At 37.1% G+C, this 24,087-nt stretch overlaps 1 protein-coding gene across 1 annotated transcript in view; it reads left to right on the top strand.

Annotated features, from left to right (window-relative positions):
• The window catches only part of DOCK4 (dedicator of cytokinesis 4), a 161,412-nt gene that overhangs the window by 13,429 nt on the left and 123,896 nt on the right, over positions 1-24,087 (top strand). The window contains exons 9-11 of the mRNA XM_027682186.1: positions 20,375-20,456; positions 21,088-21,148; positions 23,033-23,165. Coding sequence (XP_027537987.1) covers positions 20,375-20,456; positions 21,088-21,148; positions 23,033-23,165 — 276 coding nt within the window. The remainder of the gene's footprint in view (positions 1-20,374; positions 20,457-21,087; positions 21,149-23,032; positions 23,166-24,087) is intronic.

Here is a 24,087-nt window from a genome sequence, read left to right as displayed (position 1 = left end):
TAAGAAGATATTCTTGATTTAGGAGAATTTTTTGCTTCTTTCTGAAATTCAGTTGTTATGTGTAATAATTTTAGGTTTAAAAAAGTGTATATTTGCTGTCTTGTTTGTCTATTTCAGTTTTCACTTGGTTTTGTTTGTGTAGGAATATATATACATGCATGCATACAGAATGAATGTTAGTTCTGGGACCTAAAGGTCATTTTTCAGTATTTATTTTCCTCTCTTCTAGTCAGTGCACATTCAGAACTTTGAACTGTTACTTGCTCTGTCATATTTGTGAGATGAAGTCTCACCCGATCTCACATCCACTTCGGGTTTGTTTGGCCAATTTTTTCAGCTGGAAGCTGAACCATTCTTGTTCTGTTAGTCCTAGAGCTTAAATTCTGTGAGAGTCTTGATAACCTTTGATTTTTTAAATATTTAGTATTTATTTCTACTTTCAACAGAACATTGGCCAAGAGAGAAAACAGAAAACATGGGAGTGATCAGTAGGAAAACTGCTATGCACTTAATAAGAGCACAGGAGGAGAGCACAGTTAATGCAAGAACCTAATAAGTTCTGTTTGAGGAATATGCCAGGAAGTCTGAACCATTAAGTGGTTATGCAGGGGTGATGGGTGTAGTAGGTTGACCCTGATCTCCAGCCAACCACAGCTGTTCTGTCACTCCCCTCCTCAACTGGACAGGGGAGAGAAAATAGAACAAAAGGCTCATGGGTGAAGATAAGGGCAGGGAGAGTTCACTCACTAATTACTATCACAGGCAAAACAGACTTTACTAGGGGAAAATTAATATTACCAATCATATCAGTGTGGGATAATGAGAAATAAACCCCAAACTTAAAAGATCTTTCTCCCCACCCCTCCCTTCTTTCTGTGCTCAACTTCGTTCCTGATTATCTCTCCATCACCCACCCCCACAGCAGTGCAGGGGAACAGGGAATGGGGGCTGCAGTCAGTTCATCACATGTTGTCTCTGCCACTCCTTCCTGCTCAGGGGGAGGACTCCTCACATTCCTCCCCTGCTCCAGGGTGGGGTCCCTCCCACAGGAGACAGTTCTCCAAGAACTTCTCCCATGTGAGTCCTTCCCACAGGTTGTTGTCTTACATATGGCAATAGGAATCTGGGGAACCATGTGGAAGTTGGGCTGAATTTGACAAAATTCTGTCTGTGCTTTGCAGCACAGGCAAGATAACTAACCAGTGCTTTGAAGGAAGGGTATACTGAGTACATTAATTTTTACTGTTAGTGAGATCATATATACAGAGCTATTGTTACAGTGTTAGCTGCTAAATACTGATATTTCATTCTGGCCTGTAATTTAGACAGTAGTCACCAAAATGCAGTTTACTGTCATTTCTGAAGATTAAATGTGCATCAAGACACATCATTTGTGTTCACTCCAGTGAATGCCACAGCAGGTGATAGATTTAGGAGAGAGCTGCAGACTTTGACAGAAAACAATTTGGGGTAATATGGATTGCTGAGAACAAGGTTAAGGCAGTAGTGGTGGTATGAAAGCAAATGGATTGGATTTCATGTTACATGAAAGCACAAATTCTAGAGCTGTTTCTCACGTGCTTGCTGTGATCTGACCTTTAGTTATCGATTCCTGACTCCAGTGCCTGTTTGCAGCTGCTTACTGTGTGAACTTCCTCATCCCATTACTGGCAAACCTTGAAGAAGCGTGTTGTTACAAATCCAAACTGCCTTCTAGGGCATGGGTGGAGTGACAGGATAAGCTTTGTGATGTTAGTTTGGAAATGTGCAAATCAAACAAAGATAGAACCCCACAACAAAAGACCCTTCCAAGAAACAAAGAGAAACCTCTCAACATGTTGAAAAAGCTAAGAGTAACAAATTAACTAATTTGTTACAGTAACAAATTAAATGCAAGGTATACCTGTATCACAGAATGAACTGTGGAATTCAGAGGTGTCCAGGCTGGAGATTTATATGATCTGTCTGGTCTAGGCCTGGAATTGACTTAACAAGTTTATCATAGAGTTAAACCAAAACTAGTTGGTCTTGGTGCACAACAGTGTGGTACAATCTATAATTTTTGTTAGTACATATGGGTACAATCGAAATAGCAACTTTAAAAGATTGTTGGAGGACTAGAAGCAACATTATCTGATTTTTTTTAAATGATTGGATATCTTTTTCCACAGTGTTTTGTTTTGTTGGGTTTTGTGTTTTTTTTGTTGTTGTTGTTGTTTTGTTTTGTCAGTTTCATGCATTCCACTGTTTGAACAGAAATATTTGTTCAAGTATCACAGTTAACCTGAATTGCAATTGTAGATGCTGAGTTGAGGCAAGTATCTACAAAAAGAGGTAGTAGTTGCACTCCAGACTAGTGCTAGAAAAAGCGTTCTGTGAGTAGGATGTTCTGATCCAAAATGATTCAGAAGGAAACATAGTATGTTTGAGCTCACAGTTCACCTGGCTCCTTCAGGGTACTGTCCTGCAAGAAGCACAGTGTATAAAGGATATTTTGTGCCATTTTTCTCAGTGACTTTTTTTCAATGTATTTGCATAAATCTATCTGTATATTGTAACAGAGTTTATACAGAATATGTTAATTAAATTTTAAGTATGTATACATTAGTGATGAGAGGATGTAATTTTTACTAGCATGCAGAAAATAATTTCATTCTGGGATAGTGACTTGGCAAATTTGCGGTTTCTGATTTTTCTGATCAACTATGGTGTCAAATACTTTGAAAGGGTTTGATGTTTCTCTTCCTTTGTTTTGAAAATATCTTTTGTTATTAATGTGGATAGCATGTTACCATGTGGAAAAGTCTGTGCTTTGGAAAAACAAGGAGAAAAGAAGGTATTTCATAACATAGGGAATATATGGTCTAATAGCTGAGATTTGTGTTAAAGTGCAAGAATAGGATTGTCCTTAGGCCATTGTAAAACTGTAGTTTTCTCAGGCAACATCAAGAACTGATTAGACTAAGAGAACAGTCACTGAGCAATGAAAGCTAGTGAAGCTTTTTGTTGTTGTTGTACAGTTACAGATTCTCTCTGAAAAAAATGTGCCATAGCAGTTGAGACAAACCAAGTTATGAGCAGAAAGCATAGTGTGTTAACAATTCTTGCATTTGACTTAGTGGGACTAGAATTGAGTGTCTAATAAGAAAATATAACGTCATTACATGCCAAGAACAGATTAAAGGAATATAGGTGTATAGAGTAGAAAAAAAATCAGATATCAAATTGAAAACTATGACCGTGAATGTCAGCCCAAAACTTGTCTCTAACTTGTGACCCATGTGTTTTGCCACAAGAACTAAGTTCAGTAAGTATTCTTGGCAGGACTGGATTCTAACATGATGCAATGTTAGCCACGGTTTGTCTTTGTAAAGACAACCAGAGGAGGAAAAGGAGAATCGTAGTAATTTTTGTTCTTTTTACACTTTATACAATGAAGGTTGCTGTCGCTTAGGAGACAGTCCCAGATTCTTTGGAAGATAGGAAATGTAAGTTTAAATATTCAAAGGCAGAGTGAGAAATTGGTCATGGATCTTTGTTTTCTTAAAGAAAACCCCAACCTACTAATATAAATCTATTCTTCAACTACACTGCACTCTTGTTCCTCTTTATTTAAAAAACAAATTAAAAAAAAAATTCGGAGTGCTTTGATTTAAATTTAGCATTTCCTCCTCTTCATCATCTTTTGTTTCTCTGTGTAGTTATTAGACAAGAATTAGTCCTGAAAGAAAATACAAGTATGTCTTCAGGTGGGTGGCAGGGGGAGGAGTGGACATGTCATCAGCTCTGGAATCTGTGTAGATGGAGGTGTCTTTCTGCAGTGACGAGTAAGATGCCAGGATTAAGACATATGCTAATGCTTAGCGTTTCCTTTTTGTCTAATTTCAGAAGGTTTCATGGTGAATCAATGGACTTTAGGATTGGAATCCAGCTCCAAAGACATCTAAACTTAAGATCTTTGTGTGAATTGCATCTCTAGGCTCCTGTTACTGTCTACAGACACCTAGTTATAGTCAGCAAAACCTTAGAAAGCAGTTCAGCTGACGATATGTCTGCATCTTCTTTAGGGCATTTTGGATGGCTCCTTAGAATCCATAGATTGTATTGGTTAAAGAGCTGCTCAGCATACCCTGAAGCAATTTTGATCTGAATCTATCCTATTTCTTTTTTGTTTTCTGTTTCACTACTTTAGATCTTAATAAAGTTTAAGGCTTCAAGTTCAGAAAGAGTTGGTACTGAAGTCATAAAGGTTAAAAATTCTCAGTGTTAGTTATCTGGCTTTTTGACTGTAGCCCTTAAGAGTAGAATCCATAAGAAAAAGCACTCTGAATTTGCTCTTAAAATATTTGTAAAGGATTTAGGGTAGATGGATCAAAAGTAATAAATATATGTACAAATTTACTATTGTTGCTTCAGTATATACTGATTTTTTTTTTGTTAAAATAGAATACATGGTGTGTTGTCTCTTTTGTTATTGTGTTGTAGTAGGCAATGTATATGTTTAAGGAGTATTCTTCTAATTTAACATATAAATTGGTGTTCTCACTGTGTGACCTACCAGTGCATTTCTAGGATAGCACTTTTTAAAATAAGTAAGAGATAGAAATTAAAGCCATAAAAGCATTAAACAATTATTCTGGTTTTGATAATGTGTCTTAGTATTCTTTTAGTGTTTTGAATAGATCATCACTATATTCAAAATTACATAATTTTTCATCTTTATCGCATGTATAAATGCTCTTAATTTTTCCAACATGTACTGAGAATTAGATAATAATATGTTTTCTGGTGAGATGTGAAAAACTTATCTTGAAATGCATTTCACAGTGACTTTCGCAGAGAAAAAAATCCGATGTCAGATAGTGACAAAAAAAGTGATGGTTAGGGTTCTTTTCGACCTTCAGACTTCCTAGCTAAAGATTTCTCTGGATTGGTAGCAGCTTCCACCTGACTTAGTGTGATCAGCACCCACTTTGGCAATAGGGATGTTTTTCTATCAACTTTACTAACCTAGAGGTAAATACTCTTTTAGGATCACTTTCCATTTTGGGGGGATAGTATGGGACTGTACTTTTCTCCAGACTTCTTTTTGTTGCTGGAAATTGCTCTTAAAAATAACTGTTTCTAAATGTCTTGGTATCCACAATAACATCCGTTCTGTTGTACTAAGTTAGAGGTAATAATAAAATACAGGTTTATTTCTGACTTTATTGTTGTTGTTAATAAACAGCAATAATAAATACTGCTTTTCAGACCATATCTATACTGATATGATTGTCTAATATGCCTCTTCACATTTTAAAAGTCTTTTTTTGAACATGAATATTCTACTTGTACGGAAGCAAGAAAACTAACAGTATTTAAGTCAAGTATTTAAATCTGAGTGATGACATGCTTGTGCACTTGCAATAAGACTACAGTTGCAAGTCATTCATTTTCTACTTAACTGGTGCATGCTAATTTCACTTGATATGTATGCATATGTATATATCCATATTTTCTGGCTAAACTTGCTGCTAGGAATGATTTTTGCTATCACTTAAATTAACAATAAACAGCTGAAGTCAGCCCCTGATGATTCCTGGAGTTTTCCCTGGTGCGTTCTGGTATCGTGTTCCCTTTGCCTCCCCCTCCTTCTGCTCTGCAGTTTCCTTTCCTGGAACAGTAATAACCCCTAAGTGGGGTGTAGAGCAAGTTGTGAATGGCACTGCTTTAACATGATACAGCCATATGACTTGTCCCAATAAAATTCTTTGTTTTATGCACTCTTATGTCTTTGAGCCTTACATTCCTCTTCTTCTCTTATTTCTGTTAAGGTCACAAGGTCTGTTTGTGTATTCCTTGGTTTTTTTGTTCTTTAGGAAAATAAAAAACTATCTTGATGACACTTTTAATTTTTAGAACTAATTTCACTATTAGAATCCTGATGGAAATATTTTAGCACACATAATTGTAAAATGGTGTTATTACTGTAGCTGGAAAATGAAAGAGGGCCATGATCACATCTCTTGAGGCTTGTTTGTCTTTCAGTTCAGTCCTGTTTTCCTGGCTACGGCTGAGCTTTTACTGTCTACTTAGGGTTGTACAACATCCTAGTTTGTTCCTAAAGTATATGAGCTCAGACATACCCTGTATGGATCCAGACTTTGTGTTGTTAAGAAATGCTTTTATAAAATCCGTTCCTGGAATTTGGCATGCTCAGCAAATGTTTGAGAAAAGCAAAATCATAAGGACTTACCAATTTAGTATAGAGCTTTGCAAATTTGTTTTTATATCATCTGATTTAGTTGTAAGTAGATGAATAGTTTGAAAGAGACTGCTGTCTCCTTAGGCAAGTACTGCCAGCCAGTAGGAGTGGATTTGTAGAGCAGTAGCTCATGCTAGATCCAATGTTAACCTGTGTAAATGTTTTATGGATTTTACCATGGACTAAATCTGTGGTTGTGTGGACTGAGTGGCAAGAGCATATGTTCTAGTTTGGTTTCATACGGAAGAAAGTCAGTTCACTAGCTTAGACTGTTCTGGGTTGTGAATCAGAATGTGACAATGATCAAAAGATTTTCTTCAAAAGCACCTGATTCAAACTAACCTGATGATGTAGATCATAAAATAGTGTATGTAAGATGGATATTACAGTCATAGTTTGAATGGGGGGAAAATCCTGTAAGCATAGAGTAACTCAGCTGTACTTTACTTTGAGAGTTAAGTGGGTTTTTTTTAGCCACTACGATCACATTACAAAAACTATTTCAGAGTTAAAAGGGATTATAGACACTTGAATGCAGTTAATTTATTGTGAGATGTATTTAATGAGAAAATAGCTAAGTTTAAACTTTAGGTGAGAGATAGGCTGTTGTTACAGCTCCAAAGGAAGACTGGAAATGTGTGTTTGCAACACTTGAGCACACTGCAACAATCCTGTGTTCTGATGCTCTTTATTAGCTGCTTTATAAATCAGCTGATGCTCTTTATTAGCTGCTTTATAAATCAGTTGTTGTGTGTGCTCATTTATCAGATTTGTGAAGTTTTTGAGATTTTTCTGTTCCTTGGAATATAAAGATGCTTAGATTCCCAATATTTAGAGTACTGAAGTGTATGAGTGTGGTGATGATTGCTGGCTTTGGGGATGTTATTTTCTCTTGCCAACACACAAGTTAATGAAACAAACTTCTCTTTCTGCAGTTGTATCACACTTAAAAAGCCAGTAATAGGTAGTTCAAGAGATTACACAGTTACCAGTTTTGTAGTGGCAGATTTTCAGAGAAATAAAGATGAGATTACGTGCTTTCCCTCCACAGGTACTAATATCATTTACCCAATACAGCAGTTTGTTGCAGCAGTGATGACCTTAGTATAGCCAGGGGGCCCATTTACAATGGAGCTCTAAGAACACCAATCCTTTAATCAAAAATGTATTGATTTTTTTTTTTATCAGATCCTGGAAAGATCTCACTTATTAGCTTTTAATAGAATTCGTTTAACAAGTTGCAAGGGACAAAATAATAGCTTAGCTATTTTCCAGACAGTGTGCATTATTCACTGAGGCTCTGTTAACTTTATTTCTTGCTGTAAGAATATTCTGCTGCTACAAAAAAAAACCCAAAAAAACCTCGAAGAAAATATTTACCAGATGACTGTGTTAAAAAAATCATGTTATCCCAATGTCCTTGGAAATGCCTACCTTTCCAGTGTAGATCCTGTAAGACTTGATATTTGTAGCACAAATCTAGAGATCTTGACCATTTTTTTTTAAGAAAGTTTTGAAAACACTAGCAACACTGGGTAGTGTGTTATGAAAAAATGGAATGGGGGGTATTAGGCTGCTACCTACGTGTTCAATTCAGACTGCAGACTGTTCTTGGCATTGATGAGTTTGCATAAGAATGCTGCATCATCTTCTGCTCACAGTCCCAGTTGCTCTGCTGACCTTTACATTTATGTAGACTTTGTGCGTCTGTGTTATGCCAACATACTGCTACAGAAATTCTTAAATCTGCAATATAACACACACTTTTTATGTAGCAATGTCTTTTCTAAACCAATTTTTTAAAGTTATATTTTTTTCCATGTGGCAGTGCTATTAATGGGAAAATTTCAAGGCAATGCTTCAGAAAGATAGAATGTGTTAAGTTTTCCTTTCACTGATATACACTTTGTGTCTGTGTCAATATGATATGAGTGTCTTATCAGAAATGATTGATGCCTCTGGCCCCCTTTGTCTGAGGAATGGAGATAAGTTGGCATGCTAATCCTCCTTTTTCTATCACCTTGAACAACCTTGTTTGTAACTATCATATTGCTCTCAAATGAGCACAGATTCTTAAACAGCACAAAGAGGAATAGGCTGTTTATCCAAGGCCAATGAAAGCCAACTGCATTTTCTTTTCTGTGAGCTTTTAGTTATATCCTTAATGATTGTGTAAACTCCAGACCATATCAAGGAATAAAAATACTACCCTTCCTTTGCTGTACTCTCAGTCTTACCTGTTTAGTGATGTACACATCATCAATCTTTTTAAGTGTTTCTTCTTTCAGTTTTGCTGTTACGTTAATTCAGTTAAATCTTTTGCCCAAAGCTGAAATCCACATTTTGTTTGTCAAAATATTTACTACTCAATGTTCTTATTTTTAAATATTTGAAAAAAACATGCTGTCAGTTTTTGTCCCTTTAAGGAACAAGTACTCTCTCCCTCCCTTATTCTACAACAATCTTTAAGGATTTTGGTATAGTAAGTGAATGTTTAAAGACATGTTTTTGCAACCTCCATCGACATCTTTAAACCTGAGACCTGCTCTGTTCTAGCACAGCTCAAAAAACCTGACTTTTAGTCATCCCTCTGATGAAAGTTTACCCAACTGACTATTGCTGTTAACAGCAGCAAGGAAGGGCTTGGATGTCTCTTGAATCAAGCTGATAATACATTTCCTCTATACAGAAGTTTCACTACTGACAATACAAGATGTATTTCTTCAAAGATATCCTTATGACCTCTCTTGAGCAAGATCTCAAAGGTTCAATATTATTTTAAATATGTAAGTGGGTTACACTTGAGTTTTAGTATCTAGTTTACTTAGGATCAATACTCCAGACATCAGCACTCTAAAAGCAGGAGGCTCGAATAGTTAAATTCTTCGTTGCTTCCAAGTCATGCTGATCACTAGACCCCAAAGGAGATGGAGAATATATTTGTGAAGCTGTAGGGTGTAAACTCAGTGCAAGGCTACAGAAGTTATTAAAAGGTAAAGGAGAAGAACCCTGGCCATCTGGCTCATGAAGAATAAGTCACATATTGCTGTGAAGGGTAGTTCATTAATTATAGTCATTTGAAACTTCAGGGCAAGTAGACAAGTGGTAAAATTTTGCATCATGGCAGTTACTAACTTGCAGAGGTGGAAGATGGAAAAGAATGTTGTTAAGAACCATATTTCCATAAACACCCAAATGACCCAGCTGCATATCTGTGCTACCTTTATGTGGTACTTACACATAACCACAAAATCATGGATGGAATGGTTGAGGCTGAAAGGGAAATCCAGAAGTCATCTGGTCTAACCCGTCTACAGCTGGTTGCCTGTGATCATGTCCAGATGGCTTTTAAGTTTCTCCAAGAATAAAGATTCCACAGCCTCCCTGGGCAACCTATGCCAGTGCTCAGACACCCTCAGTAAAAAATTTGTTTCCTGATGCTTAGGGGGAACCTCCTGTGCTTCAGGTTATGTCCTTGCCTCACCGGGCACCACTGAAAAGTGCCTGACTGTCCTCTTTGCACCATCCCTTCAGATATATGCAGATATATTAATAAGATCCCCTTGAGCCTTCTCTTCTCCAAGCTAAACGGTCCCAGCTTTCACAGCCTATCTAGTTCCTTAATCATGTTCCGGTGTGGTATAACCAGTGCTGAGTAGAGAGGAAAAGGATCACTTCTTCATCCTGCTGGCAATACTATGCCTAGTGCACCCCAGGATAACATTGGCCTCCTGTGCCACAAGGGCACATTTCTGGCTCACGTTCAACTTGGTGTCCACCAGGACACCCAGGTCTACAATGTGTGAATCTGTTGTTCCTTTCTATCTTCTTTTCAGACACTTAATTCTTTGTTTTATTCTAACATCAGAGAAGATAACAAATTAGGTTTGGGAAATGATGGGGAGGGCACTTTAAATCCAGTTTTGGAAATAATTTTAGATGGTGCAATGTATCTCAAATACAGAAGCTGGAGAGAGAGGGAGAAATAATTTATCATATGTGAACATACTTGCATGAGCACATTAGCTGATATTCAGATTTTCTGTTCCTGTATATGGTTTCTTCTTCTATATCTGATTTTCTGATGTTTAAGTTTTGTGTTTCTGAATGTCATGGAAATTCAGAACCTCTATTAATAATTAACCCTTCATAAAAAGAGGGGTTTGTTTCTACCATTATCTATAAGAATTGATATCATTCTGGGGAAAAAAGTGGATGTGGTGTTTTCCAGTTGTTGAAGGATATGTTTGAAGTGTGTGTCAGACACAGTTACCTGGGACCAAGAGCACAGAACTTCTGGGGGGTTTGAACACTGACTAGAGAGGCAGAGTTCGGACTGGACTTTGTTGTACTTTTTCAGCAATGTAACTTTTTTATGTATAAAAATTCATGTACATGAATATGTGCCTATTACAATGTCGCATGCTACATAAACACACCATCGAGGTGCTCCTTATAACTTTTAATCTATCATTAGGTGATAGGCTACTCTGCCTTTTGCCCTTAAAATAATACTTTTAGCATGTGTAACCTTCACTTTGCTAATATTGTTCCTTGAAAATTACTGGTCAGATACCTCCACATTATCCATGGATGCTTTTTGTCTTGAAGTATTCTTGGATCCTGACTTTCTCCTGCCTACTAAGCAGTACAGGGATTTAAGCTAAAGGATTTCTGGTAGAGGGAACAACCCATGAGAACCAGAAGCAATGAACTAGCTCAGGGCTACTTTTCTATTATAGTATTTCCACAAAAGCATAACTGCACTTTTACTGGATCACAGTATAGAGTAGCTCAATGTTATTTTCAATTTCCTGTGCAGTGTCCACAAAAATATCTAATCTTGAACTGTATTAAAACTGTGCTACAGTGACTTACAAAGAATCAGTGCATATATATATATATATCTATACCTCATAGATGGAGGAGAGATAAAGCAACTTGTTTTTTCTTGCTAGCAGACTCTTAAAGGAGTCCTCCATTCTGGTTTAGCCACTTATTACTTGGGTTTGTCCTTCCTCAGAGGCAAGATAAAACAAAGCCAGCCTGGTTTTATTTACTTGTTACTCATTCAAGAGATAGTCCTGATTTTAGCGGGAGGGTTGACACATCTCAAAGGAAATATAAAGGCCACTTTGGCAAGAGAGCTGCTCTTTTACCACTGCTCTTTATGCATACGGAATAAAAATACCTCTTTAGATGGCTAACTTGGTATGTGCATTTGTGAATGTGGTTGCTAATTTAAAAAAAAAATAATCCTACATATTGGGAGATATATATATGTACACACAATATATAAGCAGGCTTAATTATTTCATTGTTGGCTTTGAGACACGTGGTAATTTGCCCTTGTGGACAAGAATGTATTTGATGTGTAGATACAGGCTTATAAAAAGCAGCTTAAAAGAGAAGCCTGAAGTTCCAGAAACTTCCAAAGCTTCCCTTCAGATAATGTGCATAATTTTTTCCAATTACTCATTGTGAGCAGAAAGATTCCTGTGTGCAGAAATATAGTTGGGGCATACATAGTCAGCCTTTTCTTGGCAGGAGTAGTGTAGTAGTAAAAGTCTCTCTACTTGAATCCTAGATGAGGAGAAATTTTGGAGTAGGAATTATTAGTGGAGATTAGCAGAAGACTGTTTCTTGGTCCCAGTCAGACTGGGATGTGAAGGGTTTGTCCCAAGTGAATAGTACTTTTTGCTTGAGGATAGTGTCTTGAACTGCCTGCTGTGGAGTTCTTCCATGTCAGTGGCAAGAACCCTGAAGTGCTGGCCCAGTCAGTCAGTGTGCCCTATTCATTGCATTGTCTTAGGTTCCCCATGGGTATTCAAGCTGCTTACCTTATTGTGCGAGGATTTTTTTTTCTTTTCTTTCCCCGAGTCTAGTTTTGACCTGAAAACTGCTTTGTATACAGAAACTTTTGACAGGAACATACCAGGACCAATGAGAAATGTCAAAATCAGTGAGTTGGCATGCTAGGTTTCTATAGGTCTATCCTGTTTCTCCTTTGTACCTATTAATGTTTTAAATTTTTTTAGCTTTCAATAGAATCATGGAATGGGTTGGGTTAGAAGAAGTCCAGAAAGATCATCTAGTTCCACTCACCCTGCAATGGGCAGGGATACCAATATCAATATATTAATAGCAAATATATATTTTATTTATCCCTCACAATTAACTAATTCTATTTGTAACTCAGTTTTACATACTCATCAACAGCAGTAGTATAAACAGATATGATTCATGTAAAGGGAAGAATGTATGAAAGGGATGTTTGGCACAGCTGTATCCTCCTACCAAATGTTTTGGCCTCGTGGTAGTTTCTGTAAGATCTTTTCTACAAATTTATATTGCCCTTCATTGCCAAGTGATCAAAAGGCTTTGTCCTGCCTTTAAGAGGTTTAGTTGTTTTAATAATACTTCTTTTTTGTGCTGATTTTGACTGGGTCAGTGTTCATTTTCTTTACAGTAGCTGGTATGGTGCTGTGTTTTGGATTGGTTCCGAGGACAGAATTGGTAACACCAGGCTATTTTAACTATTGCTAAGCAGAGCTTACACAGCATTAAATCCTTTTCTGCCTCTCACCCCACCAGCGAGGAGGCTGGGGGTGCACAAGGTGTTGGGAGGGAATACAGCTGGCACAGGTGATCCCAGGTGACCTCAGAGATATCCCAGACCATATGACATCATACTCAGCATATAAAGCTGAGGGAAGAAAAAGAAGGAAGGGGGATACTTCTGGAGTGATGACATTTGTCTTCCTCAGTCACCGTTACCTGTGACAGAGCTCTGCTTTCCTGGGGATGGGTGAACACCTGCCTGCCCATGGCAAGTGGTGAATGAATTCCTTGTTTTCCTTTGCTTGTGTGTGTGGCTTCTGCTTCACTTCTTAAACTGTCTTTATCTTAACTCATGAGTTTTCTGACTTTCAAGCTTCTGATTCTCTGCCCCAACCCACTGTGGGGGAGTGAGCGGGTGGCTGTGTGGGGGCTGAGCTACTGGCTGGGGTTAAACCATAGCGTTTTTACAAATCATTTGTTTTATCTGACTGTGCAATACTGTGTAATTCACTGTCATTGATGAGACAGTTTTGATAAATTGCTCCTTCTATTCTTGAATTGCAGGAAAATAACATTTTCCTTCAGGCTAGTGTTACAAATATTTTTTGAGAGGTTGGCATTCCAGCAAGCATATTTGCTTCAGCTTGATTGCCTACACTATCATATTCAGCAGGTATCTGGGAGCTGCTGCATGGGATTTTGCAACAAAAGAATTACATTTGTGAATAAGTAAAATGAGGTAGATATGATAGGAATGAGTTTCTAAAAAGAGGCACAGGTGTAGTCTAGCAAGCAAATGCTTTTGTAGAGGTTTGATTTTGTATTTTATGGGTAGACAGAGCCTACTTTTAATCATATTTTTCATAAGCCCTTGTGATGGGTTGACCTTGGCTGGATGCCAGGTGCCCACCCAGCCGCTCTATCACTCCCCTTCCCAGCCGGACAGGGGAGAGAGTAAGATGGAAACAACTCGTGAGCTGGGATAAGGCAGTTTATTTAAAGCAGAAGCAAAGCGGAAGCTTGCACACGCAAAAGCGAAGTGGAAGATAACACGGTTTATTCTCTACTTCCCATCAGCAGTGATGGTTGGCCACTTCCGAGCAACAGAGCTTCAGCACGCGTGACGGTTCCTCAGCAGGCAGCCATTGGAGACAATGAATGCCTGCCTTCCTGCTCCCTGCCTTAGCTTTTATGTCTGAGCTGACGTCATATGGTATGGAATATCCCTTTGGTCAGTTTGGGTCAGCTTTGGCCTACTTGTGTCCCCTCCCAGGATCTTGCCCTCAGTTGAGGAAGGAATGTTACAACAATGATGCTGTGCCCAACAGTAGCCAAAACACTGGTATGTTATCAACACCTTTCTGGCTACCAATGCAAAGCACAGCGCTGTGAGGGCTGCTATGAGGAGATGAACTCCAGCTCAGCCAGACCCAATACAGCCCTCAAACCAACAAGTATAGAAGTGTTATTCTCAGGTGTGCTTGAAATTAGTTGTATTTCATGATGTAGCTCAGTTCCTCTCAGGAGGAGCCATATTCATTGAAACGAATGTACCTACCTATCTACTGTTCTAAGATTCTTTCTTGAATACCTTCTGCTTGCTGTGGTTGGAGTAAGGGTGCTAGCTTATACAGATCTTTGATCTGAACTTGTGTAGATAGATGCCATTTTAAAACAGACAAATCAACCCAAGCAAGAGAAACCTGTGGTATCGATTATGTCTCTCATGTGCATTAACAAATAACCCTCTTACTGACTGTATTGTAAAAACTGAAAACTAACAGGAGAAATAACTGTTTTGAAATGTGATGATGAAAAAACTGAAACAGGTGACCTGTCATGTAGCTGGTGGAGCTTAAACAATTCAGAAACAAATGTGTTAGAATAGGAGTATGTGCACCAGCCATGGCACGCTTGAGCCAGATTTAGTTAACCATGGGATATATTGAACACCAGTGATATTATGGTTGGTTTACAGATCATCTCACTAAGAACATGTTACAGTTGCCCTGACTACCAGCAAAAGGCATGTTAGAGTTGGCACAAAAATACAGACTTGCTGCTTGTAAATCCCCAAATGATGATGAAAACATAGGGGGCGAGGTGGTGTTGGAAGGAGGGGAATTTTCTTAAAAGTTATTGTTTTCCTTCACCCATTCCTCCCCTTCTCTTTAGGTTTAATTTCCATCTTTGGAGAAAGATACAGCAAATCTTCTTGTATCCATGCTGTTACCTCAGTCAGGGACTAGGATAATAATCAAGACTGTAATTCAGCTTAAAGGATCTGTAGGTCTGTGCACTGGTAATGCTATGCTGCAAAATGTTTATCTGTGGTGGCAGACTAAGCTCACTGAAAGCTCCAGCTTCTGGTATATGTTTTTTCTTTAGTTGTAAATACCTGCTGATAGATTCGGGTATTCTGTTTTTAAGCTGCATCGTCTTCCTCTGGCTCCTGGTCTCTTATGAAAAATAATTTAAAATTACTGCTTCCTAACTCTTTTCAAGAAATGTGTGATGCCCTCTTTTAGTTAAAATACAAGTGTAAATATCTAAAGTAATGTAGGGTGTGTTCTTAAAAGCTGTAATAGAAATTAATTTCTCAAGACTGTCTTCAGTTAATAAAGAGGTAAAAGAATATGAGGAGTTTGATTCAGCTACATAAATCTGTTTTTCTTTTTCCTCCAATCTCCCTTTCTGCTTTCTCTTTTCCTTTTTTTCCTTGTGAGCTGTACAGTGAAAATTGAGTTCCACTGCATAAAGCTAGCACTTGAATATTTTTTTCTTCTTTTTCCCCGATGTTGTCAGCATGGCTAGGGGACAGGAAGATAAGCTTTGATTGTTTTATTTATTTTTTTTACTGTTAATGCTTTGATCTTTATCTGAAATTGGCTGACATCTTATTTTTATAGTACTCATTCTTCCTTTTCTGTCCCTCTTTGCTCTTTGCCTTGCATTTTACAGTTAGATATGTGGGTATGTTTTTTTAAGTGCATAACAGGTAAAATACAGGGACTGACTTACAGTGGATTAGCTGGTACTGCTAAGTCACACTGGTACATTTATCATTCAGTTATTCTCTAATTAAAGATATATTTTAAGACTTTATGATCTTTCAGTAACTTATGATATGTTGTACCACATTTCTCTGGATTTCACCACTAACTGTGAGGGTAACATTTTGTATCTGATCTGGGTTTTGTGAAGTCACTGAGCCTTTAGCTGTAAATGAAGTCAGTTCAGACTCAAGTTCCTAATGAACATCCATTAACAGTGTTCTGGAATGTGATAAACTTGAGCTGGTGAATTATGAGGCAGTATTCTCATATTACCTCTCATTATTTACTTTAGAAATCACTTTTAAGCCATATTTAAGTAGAGAGCATCTATAAAGATGTCTGAAAGTGGAGCTATACTGAGAACTATGACTATTTGATGTCATAGCTTTGCCACAAGAATATGCCATGTGGTATAAATCTGGCTGGTTCTTTTTTGATGTGTGTTTATAAATCATAGAGCAAGCAATCTGTCTAGACTGGTACCATGTGACTGGTAATATTTTCCTGCTAATACTAAGGAAATAGGGGTCACATATGAAAATAGAACAATTTTTAGCTGTGTTTCTTTAAAATGTGTATGTTAAGCCTGCAGATTTGGAACACATTGTTAGTCTGCTAATACACGGGAAGTTATAGTACAAAAATCCCTTGTTGACCTTCTTAAATTAATCTCTCCAACATTAGTTATTTCCTTATTTTCAGTGGGAAGACAGCTGAGTTTAGATGTGTACAACATGTTTAAATGGTGAGATCGGTGCTCATAAAAAATTCATTAAAGTCTAAACTAGAATCAAATTGTCTTAATACAAAGGAGAGATATTTCTGGTTTGGGGTACTGCTGTGTGTATTTGCTGTATCTATGTATGTGTAGCTGACTGTTGAGAAAACTGCTGTGCCATAGATACTAGCTCTAGATTTAACTCTCTGAGGTTTTTGCTGCTGTTTGAAGTCAAGCTTTCAGATCTTGGGAATTGTGTCTTTATTTTGTTTTATGAAGACTGTTTACTTTCCTTAGCACTTTTTCTAACCTGTTTGTCTCTATATAAATCCTTTGAAATAGCATATAAATGCACATGCTCTGTGTACTTAGATATAACATTGCCATTTCTGTCTTGTAATCTTGCAAGTCTAACTGCTTGCATTTGCTCTCTGGAAATGTTCAAAGATAACCATTTTAATCTGAGCTGTAACTGGTGCTGTCATATGTTTCTGGTAAAAAAAGGTATTATAAAGCATCAAACAAGGATTAAGATTTCTTTTCCTTGTTGTTTTCAGTTTGCTTTTTTTATCACCACTGGGTCCTGTGATTCAGTGAAACAAAATTTCAAATTCAAATGAGGAAATTAGATTTACATAACTATTACATATATTTTGCAATCAGTATATTTCTTTGTGGCATCACAAAAGTCTTTGGCTTTTCACTGTGTTGTGAATCATAATCTCATGGTCTGTGAGTATAAGCAGAGCTTGAAAATTTCGTATTGTAGTGGATAGTGAGTAGGAAGCTTTCAAAAGATGTGCCTCTGTGCAGAATGTAAGCTTCATTAAATATAGAATACACTCCCAATTAAATTTCCTATTTGCCAGTTAATAGGTATACTATGAAGATAGCTTATGAATGGTATTTTTCTTTGAACCAACAAATCTATCGTTTCAAGACAAAAATGTAGCAAAGTTTGGTATGTATGTATATATGTCTGTCTAACTTTTAAATTGTTCTACAGACTGAAGATAAAGTGGTGAAATTCAGAATCACCTCGTATTGGCCAAATTTGTATTGATGCATACCAATGCACTTCAGGCTTCAGTGCTCAGAAGCTGTATTGTTACTGCTGGAACAGAGACTTTTTATTTTTATTCAATTTTGCATGGTGCCGCACATAACGGGGTCCTAAAACTTTAACTGCTTTGGTAATATAATTAATAATTCTTGCTCAGTGTACAATGACTTTGTATGAGACCTGTAAACAAAGCTGTGCACTTTTGTTACTGTCTTTTCCAGTATTGCAAATGAACTAAATCCAAATGAAGGGGCAGAATTATTTTAAAAACCATTTGTAAATCAACAGCAAAATACCAACTTGCTTTTCTGTAAAAATACTCTCACATGAACAGTCTTTAAAACTGAAATTTAAAGTTTTCATGGAGACCTAAGCTACAGAAGTTCACTGTATCATAAAACATGAATGAGAAAAATACCATTTTCTGAGGAAATAACATTTTCATGCACTTCAAGGTGTTTGAGTTCAGCTCTACTGTTTCTTGGGTTCTGCCTTTTATGATGTCTGACATAAAAGCTGTACAGCTGAGAATTGCACAAAAGTTTTCAAGTAGTCACAACGAAAAAGTCTAAGTGTTTGCAAGTTCATCCTGGATAGCTGGCACATAAAAACATAAAGCAGTCTCCAGACATAGGTCTTAAGAAATATGCTCTTGAGAGTAACAGCATCCTGTGTCAACAAGAACATAGCCAGTTGCTTATGGGAAACGATTATTCCCTGCTCAGCATTGGTTATATGATGAAAATTTTGGGTCCTTTAGTACAAGACCAATGTTAATGAGCTGAAGTGAGCTCAGCAGGACAAGTCACGTTGTTTGTGGACAGGAGCTCCTGCCCTGGGAGGTCAGTTTGAGGCAGTGAGGCTTGTCCAGGCTGGAGAAGAAGCAGTTTTGAGGGGAGTTAAGCCGTAGACTCATAGATTCATGGAATGGTTTGGGTCAGAAGGGACCATTTAAAGGTCATCTATTCCAACCCTTCTTCAATGAGCTGGGACATGATCATAGAATCATTAAGGTTGGAAAAGACCTCCAAGATCATAGAGTCTTGGAGTCTTGCTGGTCAGAACCCTGTCCAAACTGACTGTGAATGTTTCCAGGGGTGGAGCATCTATCACCTCACTGGGAAACCTGTTTCAGTGTTTTACCACTCTCATTGTAAATGTCTTTCTTATATCTAGTCTGAATAGAACCTCTTTTAGTTCATAACCATTATTCCTGGTCCTATTGCGACAGGCCCTGCTAAAAAGTCTGTCCCTGTTTACCTACAAGATCGATAACATTAACAGTGCATGGTGGGGCAATGAAAGACAAGGGATATAGACTTTAACAAGAGAATGTTCATTTGGATGTAAAATAAAAACTGAGTTCAGCCAGACACTGAAATGGGTTTTTCAGAGTGGCTTTGTGGTCTCCATAGCTTAAGATTTTCATGACCTGACTGTCTAAAGCTCTGAGCAAGCTAATATGACCTGATAGCTGACTCTGCTTTGAGCAGGAGGTTGGATGTAGAGGCCCTTTGAGGTCCCTTTCAACGTGAATGGCTGATTCTGTGAATGATCAATGCAGATTTCCTACAAGGCAAATGCTGGTGCAATAAAGATTTAATTAGTCTCTATTGAGTTGGATCTTATCCAGCATATTCCTAGTGATTTTCCAGCTGCATTTTGAAAAGCTATGTATGACATAGAGCAGTAGTAAACTGTGTTTAGCCTCTAGAATAAGCAGAAGATGTGGATGCAGCCAAGAAAAAAACTAGTTGCACCTGAGTAATTTTATTTCTGATTCCAACATTACCGAACATCCAGACTCTTGTGTCTGGCCAGCTGGGGCTGGGGGTGAGAGGGTGAAGGGAAATAAAATGCTTCCGCCTTCTTTTGTTTTTTCCATCTTCCACTTCTCTCACTACAGAAGTATGGTTGTTACATTTCCTATGAGGCAGTGTCTTGGAGAAAATTATCTAAAGCATGAAAAGTTTGCTTTTTCGTAATCTTCCCATTTATGAATTGCCAAGTTTGCTCAGAGTTTATCCATAATGGACCTACTATCAAATAGGAATGTTTCAAAAAATAATTTCTCTTTCAATGGGGTCTTGTGCCCTCTTCTATTTGGAAATAAGAATTCTCTGTATCAACCTACTAGTAGTATTAGTACTTATATCAGCTTCAGTATTTAACACTCCACAGTGGATTGCAAGATAGGATTTCAAAAATAAAATTGGCCCTGTTGGATCTTCCAAGACTCTTACGAGACTGCTAAAATCAATGTGCTCTAGTGAGAAATTTTGGTAGAGTTAAGTAGGAAAAATGTCCCCTACCATCATCTTCCTATCTGTGAAAAAGAATATTGTTTGAATACAAGCATGGCAATGTTGACATTTGTTTAGCAAGAATCAATACCAACTACTACACATCTAATTTTAGTTCTAGGATGAATGGATTTTATTGCTAGTGTTTCTCTGTGTACTAGGATGTACAATATCATTCTTCCAAATGACAATCAGTTGTCTATTTTGTATTGAATTTTTAGTAATTTTGTTAGATGATTAGGTTAATCACCACCCTTCACTAGTGTGGTGATCATGATTTTTTATTGATACAGCTGAGACTTTCAGAAAGAAATTATTTCATTCATTTGTATCTTGAGGGAGGTTGCATGTGGAAATAAGATCAAAGTGAGATTTACTTTTGCTGTAGTGTTATTCAATGTATCTGTCATATTTGTTTTCTTATAGTGAAAGATTTTTTTTAAGGCTGAATAGAAATGGTTTGCCAAAATGTCCAGAAAAGCCTGAAAGACACTGTTCTCTGTTTGTGGTGAGTTCTTCCTATTCTCAGTCTTTTTTTTTGTGCTTTTTTTGTGGGTATTGAAAATAGAAGTTGGATTAAATTGTTATTCTGTGGTTGACTCAGAGTTGCTCCCTAAGCTTGTACATTATTATGAACATCAGCTCTAAAAGCTGGATTGAGGGATTGCAGGGTATTGTCGAACTTCTAATTTGAATATTTTCTGGTAGTGTGTGGACACTCATCTAAACTTCCACGTAGGCATATGTACCAGTCTTTGTCCCTGCAACAAGGACTATTTATTTTTCCTCCTTATGCTTTTTACATCCAAACAATAGTTTGTGCAGCACTCTCTGTACTTTTGGAATATTTGGAATTGCAGAAATGCGTCGCTGCTGTTCAAAGCACACAGCAAGTCTCTTGTGCCCTTCTACTGATTTTGTTGTATTACAGCAAATTCTAACCATGATATTTTAGGAGAATCATTTTGAGTGCATGCCCACCAATTTAAAGTGTTGAAGGGATGATTTGTTAATGCTGTATAAATGAACTCACTGTTCATTTATCACTTTCACTGGCAGTGAAAGCAGTGTGTACAGATCTCTTTAAATGTCACATTTTAATTGGGAGTCAGAAATAATGAGGTTCTGATCTTGTGCAGGATTTGGGTAGCAGTGAACTCAGGAAGGACATCTATATCACTGTGCACATTATCCGAATAGGTAGGTATAATCTTATATTTGTTAGACATATGACAGTAAATAGAAGAAAACTGCTTGGAGTCGGCTTTGGGATTTGTTATATCAACTAGACCTTTGAATAATTTTTTGGAAAAGAAAATGCCTGGTTTTTGATAGAAAAATTGCTTTGGATTTCTCAACATTGTCTTACAGTATTTATAAAGTGTACTCAGTGCTAATTGAGTTTAGAGGCAGGATACTTTGTTACTATCACAAAACAAAATGAAAGTGTCAAATATGAATTGTGTTAAGATGATGGACTTGTCATTGAATCCATTCTTGTTCCCAAGTGTAATTTTAAGCATCCTTTGTTCAAAGAAAAATTTGCCTGGACGTTTAATGTACCTAATTAGTATATAATAGCTGATGTAAATCTGACATGGTTCAGATGAATTTTGTCTTCTCCCTGACCTCTTTCAAAAGGAGGAGAGGGAAAGAAATGGACAATGTTTCATAATAATTTTAATCCCTGATGCTATAGACAGATATCAAGTCCTCTAGAACAAAGTGAAGGAGAAGAAAAGTGTACATTTGTGTTAGGTATTTATTTTAGGAAGTTGTCCTCTGGGCTGTAGTGATGTGAAACAATCATCTTCAGGTCTACTTCTGACCTCTTAGATATATTGTTTTCTTTGTAAACTGTCTCTAGTTGCATCAGGGCAATACTAAATATAACTTCTCTCCCTATTTTTGAAAGATATTTTGGTTTGAAATATAGGTCACTCTAACTTGTGCTGAGTTCAGAAACAACTTGTTACAAAGTTAATGTTATTTTACAGCTTTGAGGAATAATTTTTCCTTGAATTTTCATACTGGTTTGGTATTTCTTAAAAATATTGTGTTTTGTTTTTATTGGCAAGGATTCAAAAAAGATATGGTGAACTCTGATGTAAGTATATTTGTTAAGAATAAATGTTTTAAAAAACAATAATGAGTAGAATTTTTCCAGTTGTATAATTTTCAAATATATTCTCAGTCAATTTTATAAATGAATGACTGAAATATTAAAAAATTAAAATCACATTTATATGCTGCATGGTGTGAAAATGAACAATTACTCTTCAAGCTGCTCTGATGCATAGGAATATTTGGAGGAGATATTGCCCTGCAGCAACTGCAATCATAGGGGTTTTTTGTCAGAAATTAAGACTTGGTGGGAAAGATACATAGCTGGCAGTGCACAATTGAATAAAATGTCTAGAAAGATGGAAGTTTCAAATGCCAGGAACATATTGAGAAGATTGATCAACTGTATTTATATCAAATAGAAAAGGCTAGGAAAAATATTTTTTTCAAATCTCTTTCCCTTGACTGCCTTCTTTCTTTATCATAATTTGTTCTTCAGCCCTTTGTCATCTTTTCTCCCTGTGTTTCATCTCTACTTGATTTTTCTTCAGCTGGTCAATTATCCCATTGCTTGCTAGTTGCCTATCTGGAAACAGCATTTGATTACTAATTTGTAATGGCTCAGTCGCAATACCTCTCACATGTAACAACAATCACAGTAAAAGAATTCTTTCCAGACAGCAAATGTTGAACAGTCTGTCATGTCCAAACTCTACATTTAATTTGGTAGTGTCATGAGCTTGCTATCACTGGGTATCACAAAGTATTGTTTTTTGAGTGGAGGTCATGAGAGGATGAGCAGAACCTTTGGTCTAAGACCATGCAAGATCACCACATATGTAGTGGACTTCCTGTACCATTTGTTGTCTGAATGCAGTATAAAGATGGACCAGGTTCCCAATGATTACACTTGGCATTGGCTACTTAGATGCTGAGCTGGATTGCTTGCTGCCTCCCTTCTGTGGTTTAAAGAGAGACAGTTCTGTGGATTACGCATCAAATATGTGTTTTGTTTGGCAGGACGAATGGGAGCTGGAGAAAAGAAAAATGCCTGCAATGTACAGTATAGACGGCCCTTTGGCTGTGCAGTCCTCAGTATTGCAGATTTACTGGCAGGAGATTCAAAGGATGACCTTGTCTTGAAAGTCTATATGTAAGTAGTGCTTTTTTCTTAATTTTTGGAAGTACCTTAGAGTCAATCTGCAGCAGAAGCAGTGGTGTTAAGTGCAGTGTGAGTAAATAGCTATAGCTCCTTTCTGTTCCAAAAAAGATGTAGTAGTAGCTAATTTTTTTTTTGGTCACAGTGTGGAAATTTTGGCTAGTTCTACAGATGTGTTTATAAAGTGGGATAATATTAAAGATAAAGGTTACATCTTTTTAGATATTTATGTATGTTTCAGCATTTTTCACATCCTTCTGGAGCTCTCTTTTTTATGGTAACGTAAAGTGCTTTTAGGACTTATTTAAAATGCCTTGTGCTTACCTAGGCAGCTAGTGGAAGTATTTTTTAACTACAGAAAAAAGCAGGCAGAGTATCTTTGTGTGAAATGAAGCAATTATATAATGGGAATAACAAAGGTATAATAGACATTTAGTGCTGGAGAGTGAAAAATCAAAAGTAGATTTAAAAATGAATGGTTGGTTAAATAGTGGATTTTGGCTATAGTAATTGGAAGAAAGTTCAGTTTTCTAGTAGCAACACAATGCATGTAATTTCCTGATGATCTTGGACATTATAATAAGAACTGTTTTGTGGAGTGGTTTGTTCTAAGTACGTATACCTGGGACACATATTGTCATGCACATGAGAAAGTTCTGCTCCTCACAGGGCTAGCACTCAAATCTCAAAGGCTTGGAATTCTTTCAGGCAGCCTTTCTCCTTTCCTCTGTATCTATATTGAATTAGAACTGCTGGAATCAGTGCTGCAGAAAAGCAATATAATGTAAAATGTGGGCTGGCTCTTATTTAGACTCCCAGGACATTGAAGTCAGATAAATGTTCACTGTTGGTTAAAAAATTGTTAGGTTTGTCTACTTATTATATTGGTGGTGTGGTTTTTGTTTTTGTTTTTTTT

This window comes from Neopelma chrysocephalum, unplaced genomic scaffold (genome assembly GCF_003984885.1).
Source record: "Neopelma chrysocephalum unplaced genomic scaffold, ASM398488v2 Primary Assembly neopelma1_62, whole genome shotgun sequence".
Lineage (NCBI taxonomy): Eukaryota > Metazoa > Chordata > Aves > Passeriformes > Pipridae > Neopelma > Neopelma chrysocephalum.
This window is presented reverse-complemented; position numbering and strand designations above follow the sequence as displayed.